Raw genomic sequence first — 25,986 nt, forward strand, 5'->3', positions numbered from 1 at the left:
TGACTGCTAAGGTTACTCACGAATCTTGGGTGGGAGATTGTCTCAAAACCTTTCTGAAAGTCTAAGTACACCATGTTGACGGGCTCATCCTTATCCATACACTCTCAAAGAACTCTAAAAAATATTTTTTAGGCAGGACTTGCAGAAGCCATGCTGCCTCTCCACCCATTTTCTTGGCCTTGACCTGTGTCCAAATTCACACTATGCCCAAATGTTTCCCTGCCCTATCAGCTCTGATCAATGTCACATTCTAAAAAAACCAAGAAGTAAGATTTTCAGGCTATTAAGAAACCATTCATAAACCAGGAATATTAGAACATCCAAGTGTCCTTATTTTCCAGGGATGGTCCCTGAATTACAGAAGCTGTCTCAGTTTCTGATTTGATCTTGGAATGTCTCACTTTTCCTTAAGACGTCCCTATTTTCATGGGGAAAATATCCGAGGGTATGGTAAAGGTAAAGGGACCCCTGACCATTAGGTCCAGTTGTGACCGACTCTGGGGTTGCGGCGCTCATCTCGCTTTATTGGCTGAGGGAGCCGGCGTACAGCTTCCAGGTCATGTGGCCAGCATGACTAAGCCGCTTCTGGCGAACCAGAGCAGCGCACAGAAACGCCGTTTACCTTCCCACCGGAGCAGTACCTCTTTATCTACTTGCACTTTGACGTGCTTTCGAACTGCTAGGTTGGTAGGAGCTGGGACCGAGCAACGGGAGTTCATATTCGAGGGTATGGTAGGATGTCCCTCTTTTCATGTTGGAGAGTATGGATACGACCCCCAAGCCAAGGAGATAAGTAACTATCCAACCTTTAGAAGACATCTGAAGACAGCCCTGTATAGGGAAGTTTTAAAAAAATGTTTAATTATGTTTTTATATGTGTTGGAAGCCACCCAGAGTGGCTGGGGCAAACTAGTCAGATGGGTGGGGTAATATAATAATAATAATAATAATAATAATAATAATAATAATAATAATAATAGAAAATCCCTATTTTCATCGGAGAAATGTTGGAGGGTACGGAATATCCTTTTGTGAAGACCCTGACTTCCTAGTAGCGTGCTAAGTGAAGCCATAGTGATACTTCTTTTAGCATTTGTGCTAATACAAACAGCAAAATTTGCCGCAAGAGTACCTTTAGGTTTTGTGAATGAGGTGAGTCTGTTTGTGCTTTCTGAGTCTAAACTGCTTTATCCACTTTGCAACTGCTATCTCCAATATATGCTGGAGGGGAGAAAATGTTATCTCTGCATTCAATATGCTTGATTTGCAGGGAAACACACACACATAACTGTTCTAGCATTATTCTAACCAACTGCCTGTTAGAGCAATGCCCTTTATTAGTGGAGTGCACTTTCAGTAATGACTCTATACAAGACAGCAAAAGATCACTGGCTGGTAAATGTCTGTGAATTCCATTTCCCACTGCAAACAAAACCCATTCTGAGCCACCAGCCAACAGAGTCTCCTCCAGCTGCCGGAGAAGAAGGAAACAAAAGTGATTATTTATGAAGAGTGGCAAAATAAGATCCCAAGGAAGCCTGTCGTAAAATGCTTGTTGCATAATACATGATGGATCAGTTCTATTATGTAACTTTCCCAAAGATATAACAATAAAGAGAGTTGCTAAGCATCATAGTCAGCTTTAATTTACAGTAGGAAAAATAATTAGAATCTACCCCATTTTTAATTTTTTTTTTTTTGAAGAATGGAGTGAAAATGTAAACAATGCTTCCCTCCAGGCAAGCACTTTATCAAGTTGACAGGTGCATTTGAATTTCCGAGGGTGGGGGACATAATAGGTTATTTATGTGTCATTTTAATAGAAAGGCCCAACCATCAAGATGGACAGGAGACTTTATCAGGACTGCTGTTTGCAACTAATCCACCAATTTAATACCCCAGGAAAATACCTGAGACAAAACTGGTCCATTTTTCTTATACACTCCATTATACCCAAATCAATATGGGCGCTATTCATCTCCAATCCTTAGCACGGCAGGTGCCCATCACACTGCACCCCTCCCTCTCAACTCAAAAGGCGAGCAATGCTGGTTTGCATTGTAAGGCTCCAGTTCAAACACTGGAAGTGAATGCAGAAAGAAGAGCTGAATAACTCGGGTCGATCCATGCACAACTGGGAAATTGGGGGTGGATTATGAAGGAGACATCTACAGCTCAAAAGGATCAGGTAGGAGGCAATAGGAAAGGTCTTTGCTAAGACCCCGGAGAGCTGCTGCCAGTCGGAGAAGACAATATTAGGCTAGATGGACAATAAACTGATATAGTGTAAGGCTGCTTCCTAACAGGTGATGCTGTTTTGACTCGTCCATCCCCATTCTGCTAGGCAGCAGTGACACCGATGTGTGCCTCCACCACTCCTCATTACAATTTATTTAGTAAAATAATCCTTTTGGAGCAGGCATAGGCAAACTCTGCCCTCCATATGTTTTGGGACTACAACTCCCATCATCCCTGACCACTGGTCCTGTTAGCTAGCGATGATGGGAGTTGTAGTCCCAAAACATCTGGAGGGTCGAGTTTGCCTATGCCTGTTTTGGAGCATTCTTTCTTATTTCTTAATCACGATTCACAAACTTAGGACACGCTATGGCGGGACAGTGTTTATCCAATGGGTGACGTTTAAAATTCATTTGAAAAATTGGAGATGAATAGCAACAGCAACCAACAACAAGAATTCAGAGGGCAACTGAGTCCAAATACATCTCTTTGTGCCTCTGCTCCCCATCGAAATCATTATCAACCCAGCGGCTCTACTGCATGAACTCAGCTACAATGGTTCAATCAATGTCAGGACATTGTGGGTGCTAGCTATTGGGGGGAAATGGCCTCGCAATGTGTCATCTTGCGGTTTTCAGAGCTGATTCATCACAGGTCTTTCCTTGGCCATGCTATTTGGACACCTGGCTTTGAACATAAAGAGGGAGAAATTAGAAAAAGAAGGAAGAACAGCAGCCAATTCCTGTAGAAAAGAGCAATTTCATTTTGCAGGATTAATTAAAATGTGGGAGATCAGCTGCAATGCGAGGGAAGGCGTGGACCTTTTGCCTGTGGATCAATGTTCTGTGAGATATATAACCCTCTCAAAAGCAAAATGGAATTCCTTGAAATTATCTTGCTCACCAGGCTCTCTGTTTTGAAGCTATTTCTTTTAGCCAGTACCAGTTTTTTCCTCGCATGCAGTTTTCACTTCTAACACAAAGTTTCCGTATGTTAACATATATGAAATCAAAGGACACTTCTAATAATGACCATTCTTAAATAAGCATCTAATATAAAGCCTCCATCTGTCAATCACCTGCTGTCACAATGATGGCAGGTGAGCTGTTTCTGCCCACATGCATGGCCATCTGATCTTCAAGACTCAGTAGCTGCATGGCACTTTGCAATCCCTGACAACCTAGTGCCTGCAAATCCACTTTGGCCTAGTTGAATATTTACCTGTCCCACACAGGTATGGCAGGGGTCATAGCATGGCTAAAATAACCCTAGCTGCACCAATGACAACAAATACAAGTGATCCTTGTTTTGCACAGGGGTTACATTCTAGACCCTGTGCCCGTTGGCACAGCCCATGAAAAGTGTTGCACCCCACCTCTGTTCTGCCTCCATCCCACCCTTTCAGTGGTGCTTTAGTGACTTTGGGGGTCACTTTGAGGTTTGGCGCCATGCACGTGTGTGCGTTAGCGCATCAATCAGTCATGTCTAAACCAGGAGTTACCTGTATACATGCTTATTTCCTTGGCCTGTACAGTCATACCTCAGGTTAAATATGCTTTGAGTTGAGCACATTCGACTTGCACTCCTCGGCAACCCGGAAGTAACAGAGCGCGTTACTTTCGGGTTTCGCCACTTGCGCATGCGCAGACGCTGAAAATGACGTCACGCGCATGCGCAGAAGCAGCAAAAAGCAACGCGCACATGCGCAGACGTGCCATCGCTAGTTATGTTTACCTCTAGATGCGAACGGGGCTCCAGAATGGATCCCGTTCACATCTAGAGGTACCACTGTACATTACCTGCAATTGGTACAAACAAATTAGTGTCAGCTTTGGCAAGCAAAAATGCCGTTAGATATGTTGCAGCGATAGGAGTCATAAAAGCAAAGTTTTTTTAAAAAAAACCTCTTACTGATGAATATCTTTCCTTACCAGTTGCATGAATTTGAATAATATTCTTTTAGCAGATAATTATTCATGCACAGCTTCTCCTGCTCGTACCATTTGAGGTGCCTTATTAAAGCGGTTGTTGGTACGTTGGCTTGATTTTGGAAAGGGGCTAGCAAATTCAGGAAGGAACTGAAAATCACTTCAAGACAGATCCTTTTAATCAATCTCAGGCTTGCAGGAGTGAGGATTTATGAGGGTCTTTCACCCCTAGGTGTGATGCTAGTAACATAATCCAATGTAACTGTTAGCGTTTGCATCTGGGCATCCACTGGAGAACCAAACCATAGCCGCAGAGCTAAAGAAGGCAAAAGGCATAACTTCAAGTGTTAATTGTTCGAGACTCTTATATGAAACATTCACAAACTACATGGGCTCAAGTGCTGTGGAGGCTACAGTGATGGGGAAACTAGGCCTTAATTAACTCCTGGGGTAATTTACAAGTATGCACACCACACTAGTTGCTGGGCTTGCTAACAAGACCCTTGATCGATGGCATGTGTTCAAGAAGGGGGCTGAAATGTTAATAGGGGGGAATTGAGGGAACAGATAGGAACAAACTGAGGACCCAAAGCTCAAGGGGAAACCATGTTTGTGGAGGGTGGGGATAAAAAGGCTTCCACTTGGACCTCCCCCTCAGCTTCACCATTTTGTCTTCTCAAACACTGGCATCACATGTGCGGAACAATGTTCATGGATATCTGATTCACACAATTGTTTCCGAAACGGTTCTTTCCATTCCTTTTCATGAAGCTTTTTGTAGCAGCAAGTTTGGCATACTGGTTAGAATGTGAAGGCTGGGAAGGCCTTGGGCCTCAGCCTGACCAACTTCATAGGGCTGTTTTGGGGAATAAGATGAGAAGGCAGAATGTATTCTGCCTTGAGCTCTTTGGAGGAATTGCACAATATAAAGGTAACAGGTACATACATACACACATATAATGTATACCAGGCACCCCCAAACTCAGCCCTCTAGCTGTTTTGGAACTACAATTCCCATCATCCCTGACCACTGGTCCTGTTAGCAAGGGATGGTGGGAATTGTAGTCCCAAAACAGCTGGAGGGCGATATATACACATTCCTTACCCAGTTTTGGAACTGTGGTAGAATCCAGGCGTAACCAGTTGACTACAAGCATTTAACAGCCTGGACAAGAAGAAAGCGGGTGGCCTACAGTTCTGAATCAACTCTAAGGCCTTCCATAAGGCTCACCAAATCTCGTTTGCAGGGCTGTCCCATAGAAGTTGGAGCAAGCTTGTTTTCTCCTGCTCTTGGGGGGCGGGTAGGACTTGAACCAATGGCTTCAAGTTACAAGAAAGGAGATTCCAACTAAACCTCATGAAGAACTTTCTGACAGTAGGAGCTGTTCAACAGTGGATCAGTCTTCCTCAGGAGGTTGTGGATTCTCCTTCCTTGGAGGTTTTTAAGCAGAGGTTGGATGGCCATCTGTCATGGATACTTTAGCTGAGATGCCTGCATCGCAGGGGGTTGGACTAGATGACATTGGACGAGATGGCATGTTTGTTCTAGGCATGTTTGCATCCAAGTGAATCCCACAGAACCCAGCGGGATTTACTCTCTATTAATAATGTTCAGGGGTCCTTAATAATGTTCAGGGTTGCACTTAGCTAAGGAGGAAGCCTCATTAAACACAATGGACTTACTTCTGAGGCAACCGACACAGAACTGCACTCCACTTGCCATAGTCTAATGCCCTTATTAAACTCTCTAGGAACAAGGTAAATTAAAGGGGAACGGTACCAATTCAATTCATTCATTCATTTAAATGAAGCTGATGAGCTTTGAGTGAAATAAAGTTTTCCTGCCCTGGAAAGGCAAGAGTTCTACTTTGAATTTACTGCCAAGCCTGTCAGAATACGGTGTATCACCCATTTGCTTGTTTTATTTTTCTTGCAGAACAAAATGTGGGGTGTTTTATGCATTCGAGTAGAACAGCTTGTTTATTCCAGCTGTTTAATATTTGTCAGGAGACCTACCAACCTCAGGCAACTTTTTCAAGGTTCATTAAAACCAGACCACAGACAAAACCTGCAGACTCATGTTAAGCCCACCTAACCCTTTGGACAGCTGCAAGGTTAGACGCGTGGAATGTAGTCACTAATCTGAATAATGCTCCTGAATGAGATCTTACACTGTGTATTCTCCTTGCTTGTTTCAATGCAAATATGGGAGCTTGCTTACCCAGGTAACTTCCTCTGAAATATTGTCACGGTCAAATTGTCAGAAGAACAAATGCAGTCTAATGCAATGGTTAAGCAGGTTAAAAGATAAGGTTGAAACTGGAAGCTAAAATCCTAATGTGACTTTTCATGATTACAAAGTGCCCCCCTCTTTTTGCTTCATACTCTCATCTTTGTATGAAGGACTATAATTCAGAGTGGAAATCAAAGTGGGATGGGGGAGACATTTGATTTAATTTGCATTTAAGGGCCAAACTGCCTAATTCATACTTTCTGAAACATTATGTAAACAGAAAGACAGTTCTCCTTTGAAATCCGCACTTCTCCAAATTTTGCAAAGCAGCTCTTGATGCAAGTAATAGGTGCAAAAATGCATATGCCAGGGTAAGATATCCATTAAAAATGCATACATTGGTGAAAATAACAGAGATGCATGATATCAGGTGAAATTGCTGTGTGTACATATGTAAAATTGCATATAAAATGTGTGCATTAAAAAAATTCACACATTTTTTAAAAATGAGAACTCTTAAAAAAATCACAAACTGTGAAATGTGGAGAAGTGAATTTAAGATTAGAAAAATGAGAAACGTAGAGCAGATGAAACTGACAGATTCACTCATTCTTATGGACAATACACATTCCTGGGGCTGTCTTTATTTTTGCAAACAAACAGAATTCCTTGTGCCTTTCACTTCAAATGAATATTTCACTTTTCTACAAATTATTCTTTTATGCAAATCTTGATCTTGGATGTGTAATCATTATCCGAATTCGGTTTTTGCCGCCCATACATCTCTATGTCTCCCATCTCAGGTAATCAGCATTTCTGTTTATCGAAACATCTAGCTATCTGAAAACTTAGAATGTGCTCCAGATCTTTCAGTTAAATGCTGCTGTGTATATCACTAATGCTGCTTTGTACATGGCTAATATTTTCCAAAGCTTCTGACAGCCCAATCCATAGCCCCATTTGCCTGGAATGCTAGTATGCATTCTGATTTACTTCAACAGCCCTAAATCTGTTTAAATTCAAGAATTTGGGATTCACTGGATTTTAGAGTTGCCTGTTCCAAACTCTCAAATAATTTACTTTGCAGCTTGCTCAATCTATTTATGATGCCATCCTGTATTATGGCCAGAAACATTTTAAAGGAGATGAACAGTTGTCCTCAACCTCATCAGGATATAGCCATAACTCAGAGGGAGCTAAATATTCCTCTTTTTACAATCTTGTTTCTAATGGTTCAGCTAAACACCACACTCATGCAGGTAGCATCTTTTCAGAAAGCCTGTTTCTACGATGTAGGAATCATACCTTTGGAACTCCCTCCCATCACAGATCAAATAAGTTCCATCTAGATTGCCTTTTTCACAATTATTGAGCACCTTCTTTTTTTCATCAAGCCTTTAGCGAGATTTTTTAATCTCAAATTTATCTGAATTACATTTGAACATGTGTGTGTGTATCACTTTGAGATTTACAGGTTGTGATTTATTAATGGAAATAAATAACAAGTGGCTCTAGTACCAATTGTCTTTCAAAGAACGTGGTGGAATTCTTAAGACCCACGATATGCTTCTCTTTGGGTCTTTGATCAAATTTAAGAGATTCTGGTTACCAACTCAGGTTCTGAAAAGGCAGGCAAGGCAGGATTCCAAGCATTCTTAATGATAGATTGGCATGTGCAGAAACACATATGCATGAGCTATCTTTATATAAGGATTCCAAAGTGTTTAAAACATTGGTAAAACAAATAGAAACAAAATATCCTAAGGTATTTAATAATGGTTCATTGGTGGCTTTGTCACACAGGAGGGAAACAATGTAATATATGAAATTATAATAGTCCATGATGTAATACTTGAACCATTGACCTAATGGACCCTGGACTGGCTTTTCAGTTGCTAGAACAATCAATTCCAAAAGTTGCATCTATTAAAAGTGGGAGACTAGCTATTTTTATACTTAGATTCTAAAGTTCCAGCAATATTTTGTTTAAAACAGAAAATATCCTGAGGGATTTCCCTGTTTACTGGAGATTAGTACAGAAAGGAGAGAAAATAATATACGGAATTATAATATTACATGATCCCTAAGCAAGTTTACTGGGAAGTAAGTCTCACCATGTTCAGTGGTCTTATTCCCATGTAGATATGCACAGGGTTGCAGCCTTAAAGAAGAACATTATTAGACCTAAGAAAGTTAATATTGACAATGAGCACAATTACTGAGGGGCATTTCTTCTTCTTCAGTGGGGCTTGCCTAGGAGGTGTCTCTGCCAGGCTGAGCCTCCATGTCTACAGTGGTACCTCGGTTTGAGAACAGCCCTGTTTACAAACAATTCAGTTTACAAACTCCGCAAAACCGGAAGTAGTGTCCCGGTTTGCGAACTTTACCTCAGTCTAAGAACGGAATCCGAACGGTGGAAGGGCACCAGCAGCGCGAGGCCTCATTAGGGAAAGCGTGCCTTGGTTTAAGAACGGTTTCGGTTTAAGAACAGGCTTCCAGAATGGATTAAGTTGGTAAACCAAGGTACCACTGTATATGTCAAACCAACAGAAGTCTGCTTGGGGAGGGATTTGCTTGCTTTTCTTAAATGCAAAACCATCACGCAATCTGAAGTGTTGAAATGTTAGCATTGTCAGAAAACTAATTATCATATTTTCACTTGCACACTTCAGACCTGCTTGCTAATTAATCTCTGTGGACAGGATGCCTATGAATCAAATATTAATGTAAGTAAGATGATATTGGATGAAATGTGTTCAGTGTCCCACCCTGAGAGCAAATGCAATGGATTGTTTTCTATAGCCTTGACAGCAAGCAAGCAAAACCCTGATTTTCATTGAGCTATTTCTTCCAAGCATCTGATGGCAGGCACACCTGAAAAAATTGTGACTAAAGAAGAATTGTGACTAAATGTTTTTCGATGCAGATTTTCAAGGTTTGTCCATGATCACAAGTGGTCTTCATACAAGACCAGAAACCCATTTATTTATTTCTAGACCACCATTCAACCAACGGTTCTCAAGGTGGCTAAACAGTTCAGAAAAGCTATTAGGATAGCAGTGCTGAAATCCACAATAATTAACACTAACAACTCAAGCTCACAAAGGCTAGACATAAATATAGAAGGGGTATGTTTTTCCAAAAGTGTGCCTAAACTAATTTGAGCAGCCTTTCTGTAATTCTTTTGAGCGGAATCAAGACATGTGTAGTTTATTTTGAGTGGGCTCCCTACTTCAATTCCACCCTTCGCTTCCACTGACCTTTATATCCCATCCCATCCCATTCCCAACAGGGGGGGGGGAATGTGTCTTAGAGCTTATGATGGAGAAGCAAGCAGGCATCTCTCCTTCCCATTCAATATTCTGGAAAGTGAAGAACATGCTATTAGTGTGGTGATGCTGGCAACATCTTTTACCACTAGGGATCATAGTGATTCTTCTACTTCATCCCCACTCCATAAATCCCAGTAGGAAAATATGCTGGCAGAATCGTCCTGCTGGCACAGCTATCTTAACTTTCAAAGCACATGAAAGGCTGGATTCACTCTCAGGTCAAGCTGTTGGGTGTTTGTACACCCACAGCCTAAACATATGTGTTTTCCTTTCTTAAACAAGGAAGGAAAATGAAAACGAAAAAGAGCTTGCTATCCAACACTATGGGAGAAGGGAATTCCATCATTCTGGAGCTCACACACTAAAAGGCCTGTTCATTTTTTAAATCAACCTAAAATGATCTTTTTCTTTCACTTCTTTATTCTTTCTTTGTTCTTTTTTTTTTCTTTCCCCCTGATATCTTATCTTTCATTTCACTGCTTTATTGTGAACAGCATTTTATAGAGGTATAAATAACTGTAAATATGAAAAGAGACAAAACTTTCTCTAATTGTTTTTCCTTGGTTAGATGTATTTTCTCTTTCTTTTGTATTTTCTTTTGCTGTGAATATGTATGTTTTTTTTAATTTGCACTTAATAAAAATATTTAAAAAATAATGATAATAATAAATCAACCTAAAGTCAGTAAGCACTGAAATTCGGAGCAGGACTTTATTAGCACATCTTAAAGCCTGGGAAGAACTGTAGCTCATCGTGAAGAAGATACTCAAAATCAAAATCATAACCTATGAGAATTGGCAAGTCACCTGTTCTGGTTGCACTCCCTTTGAAGCAGCAAGGGCATAGTTTGGGGGCACTCTTGGATACTTTATCAATAGGGGCCCAAATGTCCTCTATGGCCAGGAGTGCCTTTTACCAGTTTTGTCTGGTTTGCCAACTATGACCATTCCTAGACAGGGATAGCCTGACTGTAGTCCAAGGCTGGCCCACTCATGAGTCAAGGTGAGACAACTGCTTCAGGCACCAGGAGCCACAACGGCAGCAGATTCTGATGTCAATCTTTATTGCTCCCTTGTGCCTGATGCAGAACTTCACTCATTCCTTCTTCTTTGGCATGGAGGGGGTGCCATTTTGTGGTTCACCTCAGGTGCTAAAATGTCTTGGGCCAGCCCTGCTGTAGTGCTGTAGTCCATGCATTGGTTACCTTGAGGCTAGATATCTGTAACACACTCTATGTGGAGCTGCCCTTTGGCTTGGTTTGGAAGCTCCAGCTGGTGCAGAATGCTGAAACCAGATTGCCAATGGGAGTTTCTGATCAAGAATACGAGACAGCATTGTTAAAACAGCTGCACTGGCTGCCCATCTGCTACCAAGCCAGGTTCAAGGGTCCTGTATTGATTTACAAAGCCCTGAACAACTTAGCTCTGGGATACCTCAGGGATTGCCTGAACCCTTATATTCCAGCATGAAGGGGGCATGATCAAAACCTTTAATATGTCGTGTTTCTATGCATGTCATCCTCCTCAGGTTTCCTTCTGTCATACATATCTAATTCAACCTTGAGAAATGGAATGGAATGAGTAGCCACTGGGTACAAGTCACACATCATGCAGCCCAAATAGGTGAATCATCCTGTGTGTCAGGGACTGGACTGAAGAGGAATGGTGGAGGCCGCCGCCCCCTCCTCCTGAACCTTCCTAAGAAGAGGAGGACAGTATAATTACAATGGTGGTTTGCAGAAGGTCATGACTCTGAGACAGAAAAAGGACAAAGCTGGGAGATAATGGAAAGAGAGGAGGGGGAAGCAGCAGAGCCAGAACTGCTGGCTGACACGTTATCATTAGAAAGCATTCCAGACCCCTCCCTTCTTCTAGGACCAGTGAGAGAGCAGAAAGCAAACAGACAAAGGGCCTTACGCAGCCAAGTGGTGGAGGAGATTACTCAGAGCAACGCCATTACTGCAATGGAGAGGCACTTTTCAAAGCCTCTATCTGTGAATATGGAATAAAGGACTTGGTAAGAACTCTTCTTGTTATCGACTTCCTACTGTGGGAGGGATCGGATTCCCTGAAGCCTGTCACTGAGTAGTTTACTGGCATGCTATTCCTGTTGTAATTTTGCACTAATGTTTTCTTTCATACCTATTCATCCTTCAGTAGCATATATTGCCCCCTTCCCATTTTTCTCTAAATCCATGTCCCACCAGGGCCCTATCCTTTTATCACCTTGATCTGAGTATGCATCTGCACCCCATTTCGCAAAGTCCTGCAGCACCAGGCCTCACCTTCTAATCCAGAAATGGGGGAGGGGACCAATTTAGCATATAATTGTTGACCAGTAGATGTAATCAATGGGTCTCCCCTTCTTGGGGCTTGGCTGCCTTTGGCATCAGCACTGGCAATGGCTACATGTTCTCCCAGGTATGCTTGCTGCCTCCACCACTGGAACAAATCTTTCATTTGCCCAACAGACAGGCAGGCCCTGATCAAAAGCTATTAGCTCATGTCAACAGAACGTCCCATTAATTACTGCAGAGGAGAGAGAAAATGACAGAAGAGTGCGTTTCTCCTTTGCCACCACTCAAAGTGCTCTGGTGAAACAGTTTGCATATATGCCTAAGTATTGTGGAAATTAACACCTCCCTTCCAGGTATGGGAATCAGAAGGCTGACAAGACGACAATTAATTAGGTTCTTCTGCATCACTGCTTCTACATAATTAATGTGCTCATTATGGATTTTCAAGTATTTTTTTTTTCAAGGATCACCAGCAAATTTTAGAAACCTAAATGTTCCTAAGATTTTCATAGTTTTCCTTAAATTTAAATGAGTGGCAAGCAATGAAAATATCTCCATCGACATCAAGTTCACAATTCCCCCCCCCCCCCTAAACAAAACCCTGTTCTGTTTCACCAAGACATTTCATTTTGCCAGAGTTTGTAGTGTGGAACGGCTGCACATTGTATTGGATATCATGTGGCAAAGTGAAGGATGCTGTGAGCAGCTCCTGAGAGCTGTTTCTTGCTGACACACACACACACACTCATATTTATTTTTCTTCCACTGACATACTACCATGCAATCATCTGATCTGGGGATGCAGGAATCAATGGCTTGGAGTATTTTATACACCCATTTTTAAGCCATGTTTTATTCTGTTCCCTTCCTTATTATTCATAAAATAGAAAATCATGCCACCAACATAGGACTGTGCAGAGTCAAACAGCAGCTGCTTTCTGCAAGACTGTTTCCATTAGGTTACTGGTGGGCAACATTCATTCTTCATTATGATAATTGATTAAAGTAGTCCTTTGTGTGTGCACATCTGTTAAAATGTTTTTTAAACTTCCTAACATGTTTTATGGGCAAATGAATCTTGTTTTTTGTCCAGCCTGCATTTAATTTTCTTCTCCTAATCTCTATTTTCCCTTATACACAGATGTAGAAAAAAGGAGAAGTGTTTGTAGAATTTGAACCAAGAATTTAATGGCAGAGATCTTTGCCACACCGGTCTAGTTAATTCCAGGTGCCACTCAAAGCTACTCTCCCACCTCTTAAAGATATTCACTTTTTCTGATTACTGGGCCACAGGGAAATGAAAGCTAATATTAGTGGCTGATTGTTTATAATCATGGTTTTCATTTTCTTTTCCTCGCCCCCCCCCTTTCCTTACTTTTAAGGGGTCAGTGTCACTGTTTATATAGCAAAGATGGCAGCATGCTTGAGGGAACCCAAAGGGCAAACCCTTCTCTACATTGTGCCTGGCACCATGTTGGTGTGTGACTTTCGTTGCTTTGCTTGGATCAAAATGCCTTTGCCCCACGCCTATGTCCCATGATTGAAAAGGGAAACCATCTAGTTCAGCTAACAAGAAAATCATATGGTTTTTCTATAAGGTTGCATATTCAGCAAATACATTTCCTACGCTGCTGCAAAAATTAAATGAAAATAACCAAATGATTTATTTTTTAAAAAGGGTAATATTTTTTGCTGTACATTATTTTTGCATAGCTTTAATTTTTGATTCTAAATTATTTGTAATACTTTATTCAGTTGTGATGGCATTCCTTTTCTAATTTCTTTTTGCAAAGTGGTGAAATCCATAAATAAAGATTGACTGCACTTGGCAAAGCATTGCATTCTTTATTTTTAGGGTTTCGGTTTTTCTCTGCAAATATCACTGCTAGGAGCCTGATGTGCTCTCTCCCTCCCTCCCTCCCTCCCTCCCTCTCTTAAACAAAAGCTGGAGTGCACCATTGGCAGCAAAAGAGGAAAAAATGCAGTAGAAAAATCAGTACCCTGTCTGGATACTTGCATGGAACATGCCCAACGTAGATTTGGAGGACCCATTTATTAAGTTCTCCAAATCCTTGAAAAGCCATATTGAATTCTTTGGCCTTGATTATCACAAGGATATCTCTTGCAACTGAACGATGGAAGGCAACATTAGATCCTTTCCAATGCAATGATTTTGCCCTTAACTATTAACAGGTAATTAATGCATTATGGAGGAGGAATAAATAGGTGGCAATTAAATAACATATATTAATGACTTATTTATTAACATATTAACAAGTTGGCCTGAGAGTAATAAATGCAAATTAGTGTAAAGTGCCAAAAATTGTGTCGATAATAGGCCCCCAAGTAATTTTGTGTGTTCAACCTAATTACAAATATATTTTCTTTTCAAAAATATTACTGCCGGCTAATTTTTTATGGTTTGCTATAATATCATTTTAGAATTAGAAAATTAGCCCTAGTCTCATGAATCAGTCTCATTTCCAGGAGCAATTGTCCTGTTAACTTTGAGGAGGCAACGTTCAAGCCATATCGTTCAAGGATTTCAAAGAAACTGAGTTGGAAATTCTGCATACATGAAGAGCTTATGCTTTGAATTGAGGCACTGATATTTTCAGGTTCATCTCAGTGTTTTCATTGAACAAAGTTACTCCCAAGAAAATTATATGATAAGACTTACTAGGAACTCCATGGAACCAAATGAGATTCAGTTCCAACAAAAGTGCTTAGGATCCAGCTGCATGCACTTGCCTGACTTCCCTTCAGCCAAGGTGCAACTGCATATGAGAATGGAGACAGGGAGAAGTCAAGATGGCAGCAAGGTTTGGCATGGTGCAAACATGCCAGCAGGAGCACTGGATTGACGCCACCAGTGCATTTGCAGCACCCTGACTGCACCACTGCCTCAGTCCTTCCCTTCTCTGTCCAAGTATGCAGCAGTGGCAGTCCAAATGTTGCTGGACTTCAGCACTTATCAGCCCCAGCCAACTTTGCCAGTATTTTGGGATAATGGGATGCTTTTGGATTACGGTGCTGAAGGAGATTCTTGAGAGTCCCATGGACTGCAAGAAGATCAAACCTATCCATTCTGAAGGAAATCAGCCCTGAGTGCTCACTGGAAGGACAGATCCTGAAGCTGAGGCTCCAATACTTTGGCCACCTCATGAGAAGAGAAGACTCCCCGGAAAAGACCCTGATGTTTGGAAAGATGGAGGGCACAAGGAGAAGGGGACGACAGAGGATGAGATGGTTGGACAGTGTTCTTGAAGCTACCAAAATGAGTTTGACCAAACTGCAGGAGGCAGTGGAAGACAGGAGTGCCTGGCGTGCTCTGGTCCATGGGGTCACGAAGAGTCAGACATGACTAAACAACTAAACAACAAAAATATTAGGAGGGTCGCAGCTTCCCCATCACTGTTCAAGGTGTCGATACCTGTAACAGCCTTGGGAACTGGTAGACAACCTAGCTACTTTTCATGTGACATGAAGATGTATGAATGGGGAATTAAATGCCACAGTTCAGGCATGCTGACAAATGAAGGTCATATATGTTTAGGGTTACTCCATGATATGCATCACAGTGAGACTGCAATCCTACAGACACTTACCCGGGACTAAGTTCCATTGAACTCAGTGGGACTTACATCTGAGTAGGCATGAGGACAATTACAGTGTAAATGAATTTGGTCTCGAACTGAAATCCCATTCGATATTCACCTCATTCACCAACAATTAGAACACAAATACATTTGTAGACATGCAATCTATGTACTTCAAAATATTATTATCCCATTGTTGCTAATGAAGGTCCTAAGGCACACATTGATTAAATGTATACATTTCCATGGGGGAATAATTAGGTCAATGATATAAAATTCATTGTCCCATTATTTAATTGCAAGGGTGAATCATGAATACAACTTCTAAAATTTGGTTTAATGAAAAACACTTCATCCTGACCTAATCATATCAACCTTATGCTATCTAATTAAGGATGTAAAAAAATTAGAGTTGCAAAATATGACTTCCAGTTCCAGCTGCTAGCTGCCCATTTATTAATATATATTCTCGTAAAAATTATATAAAAAAACCCCTTTTGATAAATACTTAATGATGGGAATGTGACAACATTTGCATGTTGGCAAATTACTTTAATAGAGTGATTCTTGACTACAGAAAGTGACCTTTTTTCCTATTTAATGGATGGCTAAAAATACTTTTGAAAATTATGGTATGGCTGTCTTTCTGCCAATGACAAATTGCTTGTCTGAACAATGTAAAAATTATGAAATAGAAAAGCCCTAAATTCTCATTATACTGTAAATGTATCCTCGACTGCTGCATTTATCAGTTTAATAAAAGGAAATTAAGCATATTTTAAAGTATGCTGTTTCAAGGCAATTTTTTAAATCTAGAGAATAAAAATCAGAAGCAAGCAGATAAGGGCAAGAAATAATCCAGAGACACAGGAAAATCCCATTGAAATCAACAAGGCATGACATGTAACCCTATACAGAAGACCAATCAGATCAAATAGGACTAACTCCCAGGTAAGTGTGCACAGGATTGTGGCCTGAACTACTTATTTACTTGCTCATATTCCATTGATTAGTCCTTGCCTAACTCTATTTCAGATTTGGCAGTTATTCGCCCCACTCTCAGCCAAATCCCAATATTTAATACATAAATTAAGCTGGTCTTGTGCCCACGACATCCACAGTCCCCTTACTGGTGTTGTGTTGGCTTAAAATCCACCAGCCTTGGTTCAGCACTCCAGAGCCCACTGTTTCTCATGGAAGGAAGTGACCTCTTTTGTTACCTGTAGACAGGTGCACCAATTCTAGGGGGCGAAGGTGTCATCAGCACCATCAATATTCCTTATCAGGGGGCCCAAGTTTGAGAGGGCAGAGGAGGCCAAACCAACAAGCCAAGTGTGGCATAGAATCAAAGGCAGGCTCCTCCTGAGGGCAAAAGAGGAAGGGCTGCGGCCACTGAAGTTGTGCAGTGCTGGGCAAGTCCTCCTCCTGACGTCAGCAGAGATGTGGAGTGTTTTGTGTGTCTCATGAAGTTTACTTTGGTGCGAGAATAAAGGTATTATATGTAAACAAGGATGTCCAAAATAGGGAGGGGTTTTCTGTCCTTAAGAAGCTGCCCTGGGAACCTTATTATGGGAGGCACAAGCTGCTGCAGCAACAGCAATGGAAGATTTCCAAAACAAGATGTTGTTTCAGCACTGCAAGAATTGCATTGGTATTAGGGGAGGGTCTCAAGGTACAGAGAAGGGAAGGATCCAAAGAAGGAATGTGAACAAAAGGGAGAATACTGTGGATGCTGATGGAGCTTTGCTTCCTTATTTCACCTCCATACTTTCCAATGCTCCGGAAACACAGATTTTCACAGTGTCTGTTCAGGAACATCACACAATGGATTGCTTCCAAATAAGACCTAGTCATGCATTATTGAGCACAATAATCAAGCTGCCCTGGGAAGCTGTGAAGGATGGGATATAAATCAATAAAATAAATACAAGGAAGGAACAGAAAAGGTCAAGATCAGTGTCCATAGATTTGTAATGATGTAAATAGATTTGTCCTTCAGACTAGAGGAGGTTCCAGAGCTGTGCTCTGTTCTGGGGAAAGTTCATCTGAGGTGGATTTTCTAACAGGATTTCTTTCAAATTTCCAGCTTGGTTGTGAGTCCTGGAAGTCATGATGCCTTCTTTGCAGGCTTTTTCCAACTGGTCTTAGATGGCAGGGCCCTGACTTACTCCAGCTACAAAAGCTGAGGCTGATGCAAGGCCAGAGACCATCCTGGCTGCGAAAAGCTGAAGCAACTGAACAGAATCTTTGGTGAGGTATTGTTTAGGGGGCAGTTGCTGTTTTATGATATTAATTTTTTGTATCTTTATTTTAGATCTTATTAATATTTTGGGGAAATTGTTTCATTTGGTTGTGTACTTTTATGTTTTATTTATTGTTTATGACAATTTTATTTTTTTAATGAAGCATTTTTTTGCCACATTGTAAGTCTCCTTGAGTGTGATTTTAACTAAGGAAATGCAGCATACAAATAAAATTATATATGTATGTACTTTCTGGAATTTGTTATAAGCTATGCCAAAAGTGAATATTAAGTCAGTTTGTAAGCTGTATATTGAAAGTTTATCAGTCTCGACTTCAGTCCAATGAACTTTTTGTAATTTAAAATTTAGCTGGATTGCAAGTTAATCGATATAGCCTGAATGACGAAGCAGCTAGTCTCTGCCATCTTTGCACATGCTCAGATGTTTCCTCATTCATTCATTCATTCATTCATTCATTACCTGCCTGTCACTCTAAGTTCCTGGGACAGTGAGATGGAAATGAACAAGTCCTGCCATATGCTATATAGTACACATGCTACTTTTCCAAGATATTCTTTGGTGTCATCCAAAGTACTTGGAGAGAGAGCTTCGGGCTAATTTTTTTTTATCCTGCTATTATTATTATTATTATTATTAGTGCATTTTGGGGTATCTTATACATATATTATTTGTGTATGCTGCAAACCACCATGGGAAGAGTGCATATTTGAACAGTGGCATGTGAATTCATTAAATACTTGAACTAAATAAGTTTTCATGTTAATTTGCTACACTTGATCTTAGCCAAAAGGCCGAGAAGCGATAGTTTTCATGTTAATTTGCACCATTGGATTGTGACAAGGTAAGTTTGCCCATCACTAATATATACTACTCACAGAACTATCATTACATACAAAGTAGAAAGAAGGTTTAATATGATTGGTTTAATAAGAGAAGATAGTTCTTATTGGGGATTTTGTTGCCCTTCAGATGACAGATGCTGAACTGTAGCTAATGCTAGTCCTATTCAGAGTAGATTCATTGAAATTAATGAACATCCATAGTTGGATGCAACCCAGTGGTTGTATTGTGATCTAAACTGAAGTTGGCTGACTGGGCTTGAATTTCCTGGCTTCATTTTGCTCCTCTCTTAAAAATATGGACATCCTTGAACTCTCCTGTAATCTCCTAGATCTTTCCTAGAAAGCTCTTATGGTGAACTGAGTGCATACTGAGTTTATTCTGAAAGAGGTTGAAGTCCTTTGTCAGGCAAATATGTGGGAAAAGCATTTCCTAAAGATAAAATTTCCCCTGAAGGTAGAAAGTTTGAAAACTACCACAATCTCCTGTTACATACCAGGTGCTAAATACTGACAAATGCTGATTTCTACAAATGTTGATGGTCAGATATTAAACATTTAAACCAGATAACAATGGACTTCAAATTCCAAATACTAAAATATTCACCGAATATTTGAGCATTGAGAGAGCATCCAGAGAATATTAAGCCCCCAAATTCACAAAGGAGAATTTCAGGCACTAATGACTTCACAAATGGCTAAGTGTACAGTATCTGCTTGTTCAATTGACACATTCACCTTTTTATTATGTTTTCCAGGGTCAAAACTCTCATTGAGAAAGAAACTGGAAAATAATTAGAACAGCACCAGATGTTTATAGCAGTGACAAGTGAGGCCATATATTTATACAAACTGCTGATCTTTCTCAGTTAAAGCTTTACAGACTTTGCATCCTTTTAGCTGCAGTGCTATTTTATTAGACAGAATCCCCACATTTACTAGTTTTTCACTCCTACTGCCTCCATATTAACCAGCCAAATAATGGAAATGCCAATGCCCCACCTAACCCACCAACAAATTTCTGGGCTGGTCTACATGTTTAGGGGATTTCCTGAAAACTGAAACCTTTCACAGGTTCACTTAACTACTTTAACATTGTGGCCCAGTGCATCTCAGATAAAAGTCCAACTGAGGTGAGTTAGACTTACTACCAGGTAAGTGTGTGTTGCTCTATAGTAAGTGGACTGTGAAGTGGCCTCCTTGAGCCAGTTTCCTCTCCCATGTCCTGATTCCTGATAAATGCCTTTAGGTGATTCTCCCTGACCAGATCCCAGAGTCAGTTCAGTGGTCAGCTTGTCCTCATCATGCCTTTTAATGCCATTGGTCTTAATACCGGACATTTCACTGACTAATTTATAAACCCAGTTTCTGAACTTTCATGATACCCTACTGTATTTACACGAATCTAATATGCCATCGAATCTAATGCGCACTTCAACTTTCAAAACCTTGAAACCCAAAAAGTATTTGCTGGCACCATCAAATCTAATGTGCGTCCTAATTTTTGCGACGTAGTTTGGCCAAAAAAGATGTGCATTACATTCGAGTAAATACGGTATGTGGATCAGGTCAGTTCACACCAGAATTAACAAATGAATTCCTCAAACATCCCTATATCATTCAAAGATGAATCAACTTTTAATGAAAAAAGAAGTTAAAGATACCCCTAAACCAACATGCTGCAAAGCTCTGATGGTATATTATTCTACTCACTTTTCGTTTTTCACCATTGATTCCTCTCCACTGTTCTGCCTTTTTCACAATATAGCTCAACTCTTGGTTGGAGATTTCCAAGTCAAATGGAACAAATAAAGTTGTCTCATCACTCTGAATCCTTTTGAATATATCCAATAACCAGCCTTCATTGTGCATCCTGAAATGCAGAAAAAAGAACCCTTCACTACTGTAAAACTTATACTGCCAAAATCTAGACAAATAAAAAAGAAAATAAGGAAGCAATATTACAATGAAGTATTATAGTTTCAACAGGTACGCTGAAGTAGGAACCACATCAAACAAAAGAAGAGAAATACCTAGCTCCCATATTATTATTTTTCTCATTCCTTTTATTTAAATTCAATTTTTAAAAAATGTATGACCAACAAAACCACTCATGAAGCTTATGATGCTGATGAGGCCTGTCTGTCTCTGGCAAGGACTGAGATGATAACTCACAAAATCTCTCAGGGAGCCTTTTTAGTTGTGGCTCCCAGATTGGAGAATGGTCTCCCCAGTGAGTTCTGCCTGATGCCATCATTAGCTAAAACCTATCATCTCTGTGCAATGAATCACATCAAAATTATACAAATGCCAAATCTGAATTTTTTTGTTATTTTTCTAGTTGTAAGGAGAGTCAATAAGTCATGCAGAGAACTGGATCCCCATTCCCTGATAACTGGCATGGGGAAACCTGACTAAAGTTCCTAAGTCAGGCAGATATATGTATTCATTCATTCATTCATTCATTCAATCACTCACATCATTATGGTTGGAAGCAGAAATGTTGAACCCTTTTCATTAGGTTGAACCACATCTGCATATGTCTTTCATTCTCCTCCATTTGATCCTTGATATCCTAACTGATTTGCAACTAACCTTTGTCAAGGTTAGCTAGACCTGTAGAGGAACTAAACTCTTGGAAGGATCTTGGCTTTGTTCTAATTATCTTATGGCACAATTTAATGTATAGATACTTGGATGTAATTTCCATTGAGTTCAATGGAACTTTCTCCTGAGGAACTACACATAGGATTGCAGCCTTAATTATCAGCTTCATTCTAGCCTGTGGGAGGCAAATCTGGTAAATAATCAACAGAAGTAGTTTTGACGGATCAGTTCCACAGTTGGTTATTTGCCATCCAAAACAGGTAAAGTTTGCAAGTCCTGAGTTAATTTCATGTATAAAAAGCATTTCAGTGAGATTTGTGTTGAAGTGTAAATGGGCAAAAGATGCAAAGTTGATGCATACAAAAATGTCTATGTGCACATTAAGCCTAAATATCTTAATGTGCAACAAGATACTTCCGTAGCCACTCAGAAATGCATTTATCAATAGACATTTCCGTGCACAATAAAACAAAAGTGTTTCTTTTTAAAAATCCAGGTATAATTATATTGTGTGCTTTGTATCTTCCACGGAGCGAAATGCTTGGGAAAGCTTCTGTAATGTAACCAGTTTTGTCATGCATGCTTTGGTTTATTATTTTGTTATGAAGAATTTTAAAAGATGCATTGTCCCAATGAAGTACCTTTTTCCCTTTATTGTAAAACATTATGCAAAGATTGATCCAGAAGGGAAAGAATCTTTGATGATCCCACACCTGTTCCCCAGACAATGAAGATGTTCATAATATTCTCATAAAAATCTGCCTTACAAATGTTTTAATTTAAATTAATTTTCCTGAGTAATAAACGACAGCAGCTAAAACTTATGAAGCCATTCGAAACTATTAAGTCAATGATTAAGAAGGCATTAACATCTCAAAAACTAATTAACTAGACTACCAGTACATTGGACTTGTGTACAGCTTGCAGGAATGCAGAAGATTTGAATTCCCTTTGTAGGGTTTTAAATTGCGTATTCCCTCCCCCCGCCCCGCTTGATACAATGGCGCTTCTGATAATATAAAGACAGAAATGATTTACTTGTGTGCAAACTATCCATCTCTAGCAATCTCATTTGCTAGTCTGAAAAAAATATTATCCATATTGTTTAGCTAGAACACACATTTGTGTTGATATTAGCATTAGCTTCATTCCCGCCCCCCCCCCCCACCAGAGCTGATCTGTGCAAGGGTTCCACTCTTGATTCTCCCCATTCTACTTTCAATGAAGAGAAAGAGAGAGAAACATTCATGTAATGTTAAACCATGCACAGTTCCACACCCACCTTAAAAAAGGAAGTTCAGGTCAATGGGAACCTAATAGAGTGGATTAGCATTCTAAAGACAACTTAGGGCTGTTATTTGTGAGCAAAATCTAGGCACCAAATCACTTGCCGTAAGCTTTGGCGAACAGGCCTTACTCATCAATTGCACTGATATTATGCCCGTTGGTTTACAACTGGATCACGGTTGATTCGCTACCTGGGCTCTGTTTGCATTTCATGCATACAAATGGACAAAGGGTTGTATCCAGTTGAGTCATACACAGAGAAGATCCCCTGAAATCAGTGGATGCAACTAGTCAGTTGATTTCAGTGAGTCTACTCTGAATGTGACTTAGCCAGGTACAACCCAGTTCTGTGTCCAGCAGTCTATAAATCCAACCCACCCCCATGCACCGAGGGCATGTTTCACAGCCCTCCTCCAGGCCATCAGTAGCCTGAAATGGGGCAGGAGGGAAAAGCACATTGCGGTTGTTATTCTTACTCACTCCAGGTAAATAGCTGTTTACAGGCCTGAATTTGATCTTAAAGCAAGTTTAAGACGCTCTCTCTCTCTCGGTACATTTGCTACACCAAATCCGGCATCTTGTGGCCCTTTGTTTGATGAAATCATGGCAGGCCATTTGGTACAGAGGGAAGAATCTTACATTTTGAAATAGTGAAAAAGGAAGGCGAGCTTACCTCATTAAATACAGGTACAGGGATGTAGACGAAATGAGAAACAGCATTGTGTAAAGCAGTAGGGTAATCAATATGCCCAGAATGCCAGATGCTTCTATTCTTAAAAAAAGCCAGTACATCTTCGCACAGTCAGCTATGGGTTTGCCTGGAGCATAGTGAAGACGCTGAGAAACACACACACACACACACACACAGAGAGAGAGAGAGAGAGAGAGAGAGAGAGAGCATAGTAAGAAGGTCAGTCAGTCAATCAATCAATCAATCAATCAATGGTAATGGTGGTGTTATCATTTCTACTTCATTGTGCATGGTGGTTCACAGGGATAGTTAAAGGTTGACAGCAACACTAAAGCGACATGACACTGTGGTAGGTGGTCTCTCTCACCTGTTTCTGGAGGAGTTGTCCATATTTAGGACTCAGAAGTTGTGCAATTGCTATGAGCTCGACCACTCAGTGTTTCAATGGTCTGACTTGAAAAGAAACTATATTCCGTCTGATAACCGATACTATGGCCCAAAGGCCAAAACAACCCCATCTCACCCCTGTGGGCCACTTTACAGAACATGAAAAGAAGGGCCCTTTCAGTGATTTTCAGGGTGGTCAGGCGGTGACCCCCACCAGCCGTCTTTTAGCCTCGTTTTGCTGGCATGTGCCATTCCACTGTCACCGAATACCCCCAGAATGACACACCGATGTGATGTAGCATCGCTGCATGGCACTCAGGAGGGGAAATGTCAATACCAGCCAAATGGAGGCCAGAGGAGTTGCAGTGACTGCAGGAGTGGCTTGCAGGTGTGTCCAGGTGCACGGGCAGGAGTACACAATTGGCTCCGGAAGTGCACCCTGAGCTTGCGCCTCCCCCTCCCTGTAAGCAGCAGCGACACACTTGCTGGGAGGCTGTTACTGCAGCTCCACCCCACCTGGGGAGAGACGCTCCTGGGAGAGTGTCACAAATCACACTACAAACATACAAAAAGGGGGGAGCAATTTCACCCTCTCTTTAACCACTGCAAATACAGTCATACTTCTTGTTACGTTTGCTTCAGGTTGAATCTTTTAAGGTTGCGTCCCACGGCGACCCAGAAGTAACGGAATGGGTTACTTCTGGGTTTTGCCACTCGCGCATGCACTGATGCTCAGAATGACGTCACGTGCATGCACAGACACAGCGAATCATGACCCGCACACATGCAGACGTGGGTTGCATTCTGCTCATGATGCGAACGGGCTCCGGAACGGATCCCGTTCGCATCCAGAGGTACCACTGTACTGATTTGAGAACTTTTGCCCCAGTCCTCCTAAAAAGCCAGTACAGATTCTGTCAGGCTCAGCCTCTGAATCACTGGATTCTATCTTAGGTGTATTCCTGACCTGCCAAGTTTTGCCTTGCATTTCAAAACCAATCATTCTCTTTATTTTATTATTTATGGGCCACCCTTGATTTTACATAACAGCCCCAGAATGCTTTCCAACATAATCTATAAAACAGAATATACAGAATAAAGCCAAGCAATATTATATAATCACATTGGCGCCTAATTATTTATGGAGGAAACAGAACCTCAGATATTTGCAGTTTCTGCTTCATACTGTTTATTATCACATGTCATTGCTTTTCTTTGTTGTGTTTTTTAAGTGCACTGTCAAGTGATCTGTACTTTCCCCTTTAATAATAATTTTTTAAAAATGAAAGTGAGTCAACATGGGTCCCTATTTTCCAGGGCTATCAATCTGTCAACTTTCATAAGCGCTAAGTCCACTTAGAATTTTTAAAAAAGATATTAGATCATTAAAATAACTCATGTCACATTACCACAACATAACATTTTAAAATGCTTGATCTAAAATAAATTGATTGGCAAGTAAATCTGAAATAGCAGCTGAAGGAATGCCAACGGCGGGAAGCAAAATTGCAAGTACAAATATGGAAAACACATGTAAGGGATTCGGTTTCATTCTGAAATGGGATATGCCCCTTTTGCGTGGCATTCAGTCAAATGCGTTCCTTGTGCGGGTAGTTTTGGTGGGAAATATTGGCAATTTTCAACGCAGAGCATGATGTTATTTTTCAGAACTTCTCTTATCCAAGTCAAATTAGAAGTGGTCACAGACATTCAATGCTCAGATCTGTTTCTGCCTGAACTTGCTGCAGAGGATGGCAATTTATCCAAATTCATCTCATCATTTTCTTTAACCAGAAGCAGGGGCTCTGATGTTCTGCTAAGTGTTTAATGCATGTTTGAGCAAACACAATATCTATAGGGCGAAACCTGGCCTGTTGACATCAACAGCAATTTGAAAAGATGTGGCCCAGTATTTCCCCAGTAATTCGGCAAAGAATGTTTTGGGGTTTTTTGATGGCGCTTATTATCAACATGTGTAGGTCTTAGCAGTTCAAGAATCTGCCAGCTAAACCTGGTTCCCAGGGTATAGGATGCTGCTGCTTTGTCCTGACTGCCTGGTTTAAGATGTGCATTGCTAAGGCTCCACCACAGACTCAGGCAGTTAGTGGAGGGAGGCAACTGGCAAGCTGAGCTGAGAGTCCTGGGGAAAATCTGACCCCCCCCCCCAAAAAAAGTTAATAAAACAAATTTTTCTTTCTAATTCCTTCCCTATCCTGAAAGCACTATTCATACATTACCTGCATGCAGAATACACCCAGTTTCAAGCTGGAGCAGGACTGCGCTCA

The 25,986-nt window shown here is 40.7% G+C and overlaps 1 protein-coding gene across 1 annotated transcript in view; it reads right to left on the reverse strand.

The window, feature by feature from the left end:
• LOC310767351 (uncharacterized protein) overlaps window positions 1-25,986 on the reverse strand; it is a gene marked incomplete at its 5' end in the record, with an annotated part of 135,664 nt that overhangs the window by 13,373 nt on the left and 96,305 nt on the right. The window contains 2 exons of the mRNA XM_083624217.1: window positions 20,443-20,602; window positions 23,297-23,460. Of these exons, the coding sequence (XP_083480343.1) occupies window positions 20,443-20,602; window positions 23,297-23,460 (324 nt within the window). The remainder of the gene's footprint in view (window positions 1-20,442; window positions 20,603-23,296; window positions 23,461-25,986) is intronic.

This window comes from Podarcis filfolensis, assembly GCF_964270895.1.
Source record: "Podarcis filfolensis genome assembly, chromosome: 7".
Lineage (NCBI taxonomy): Eukaryota > Metazoa > Chordata > Lepidosauria > Squamata > Lacertidae > Podarcis > Podarcis filfolensis.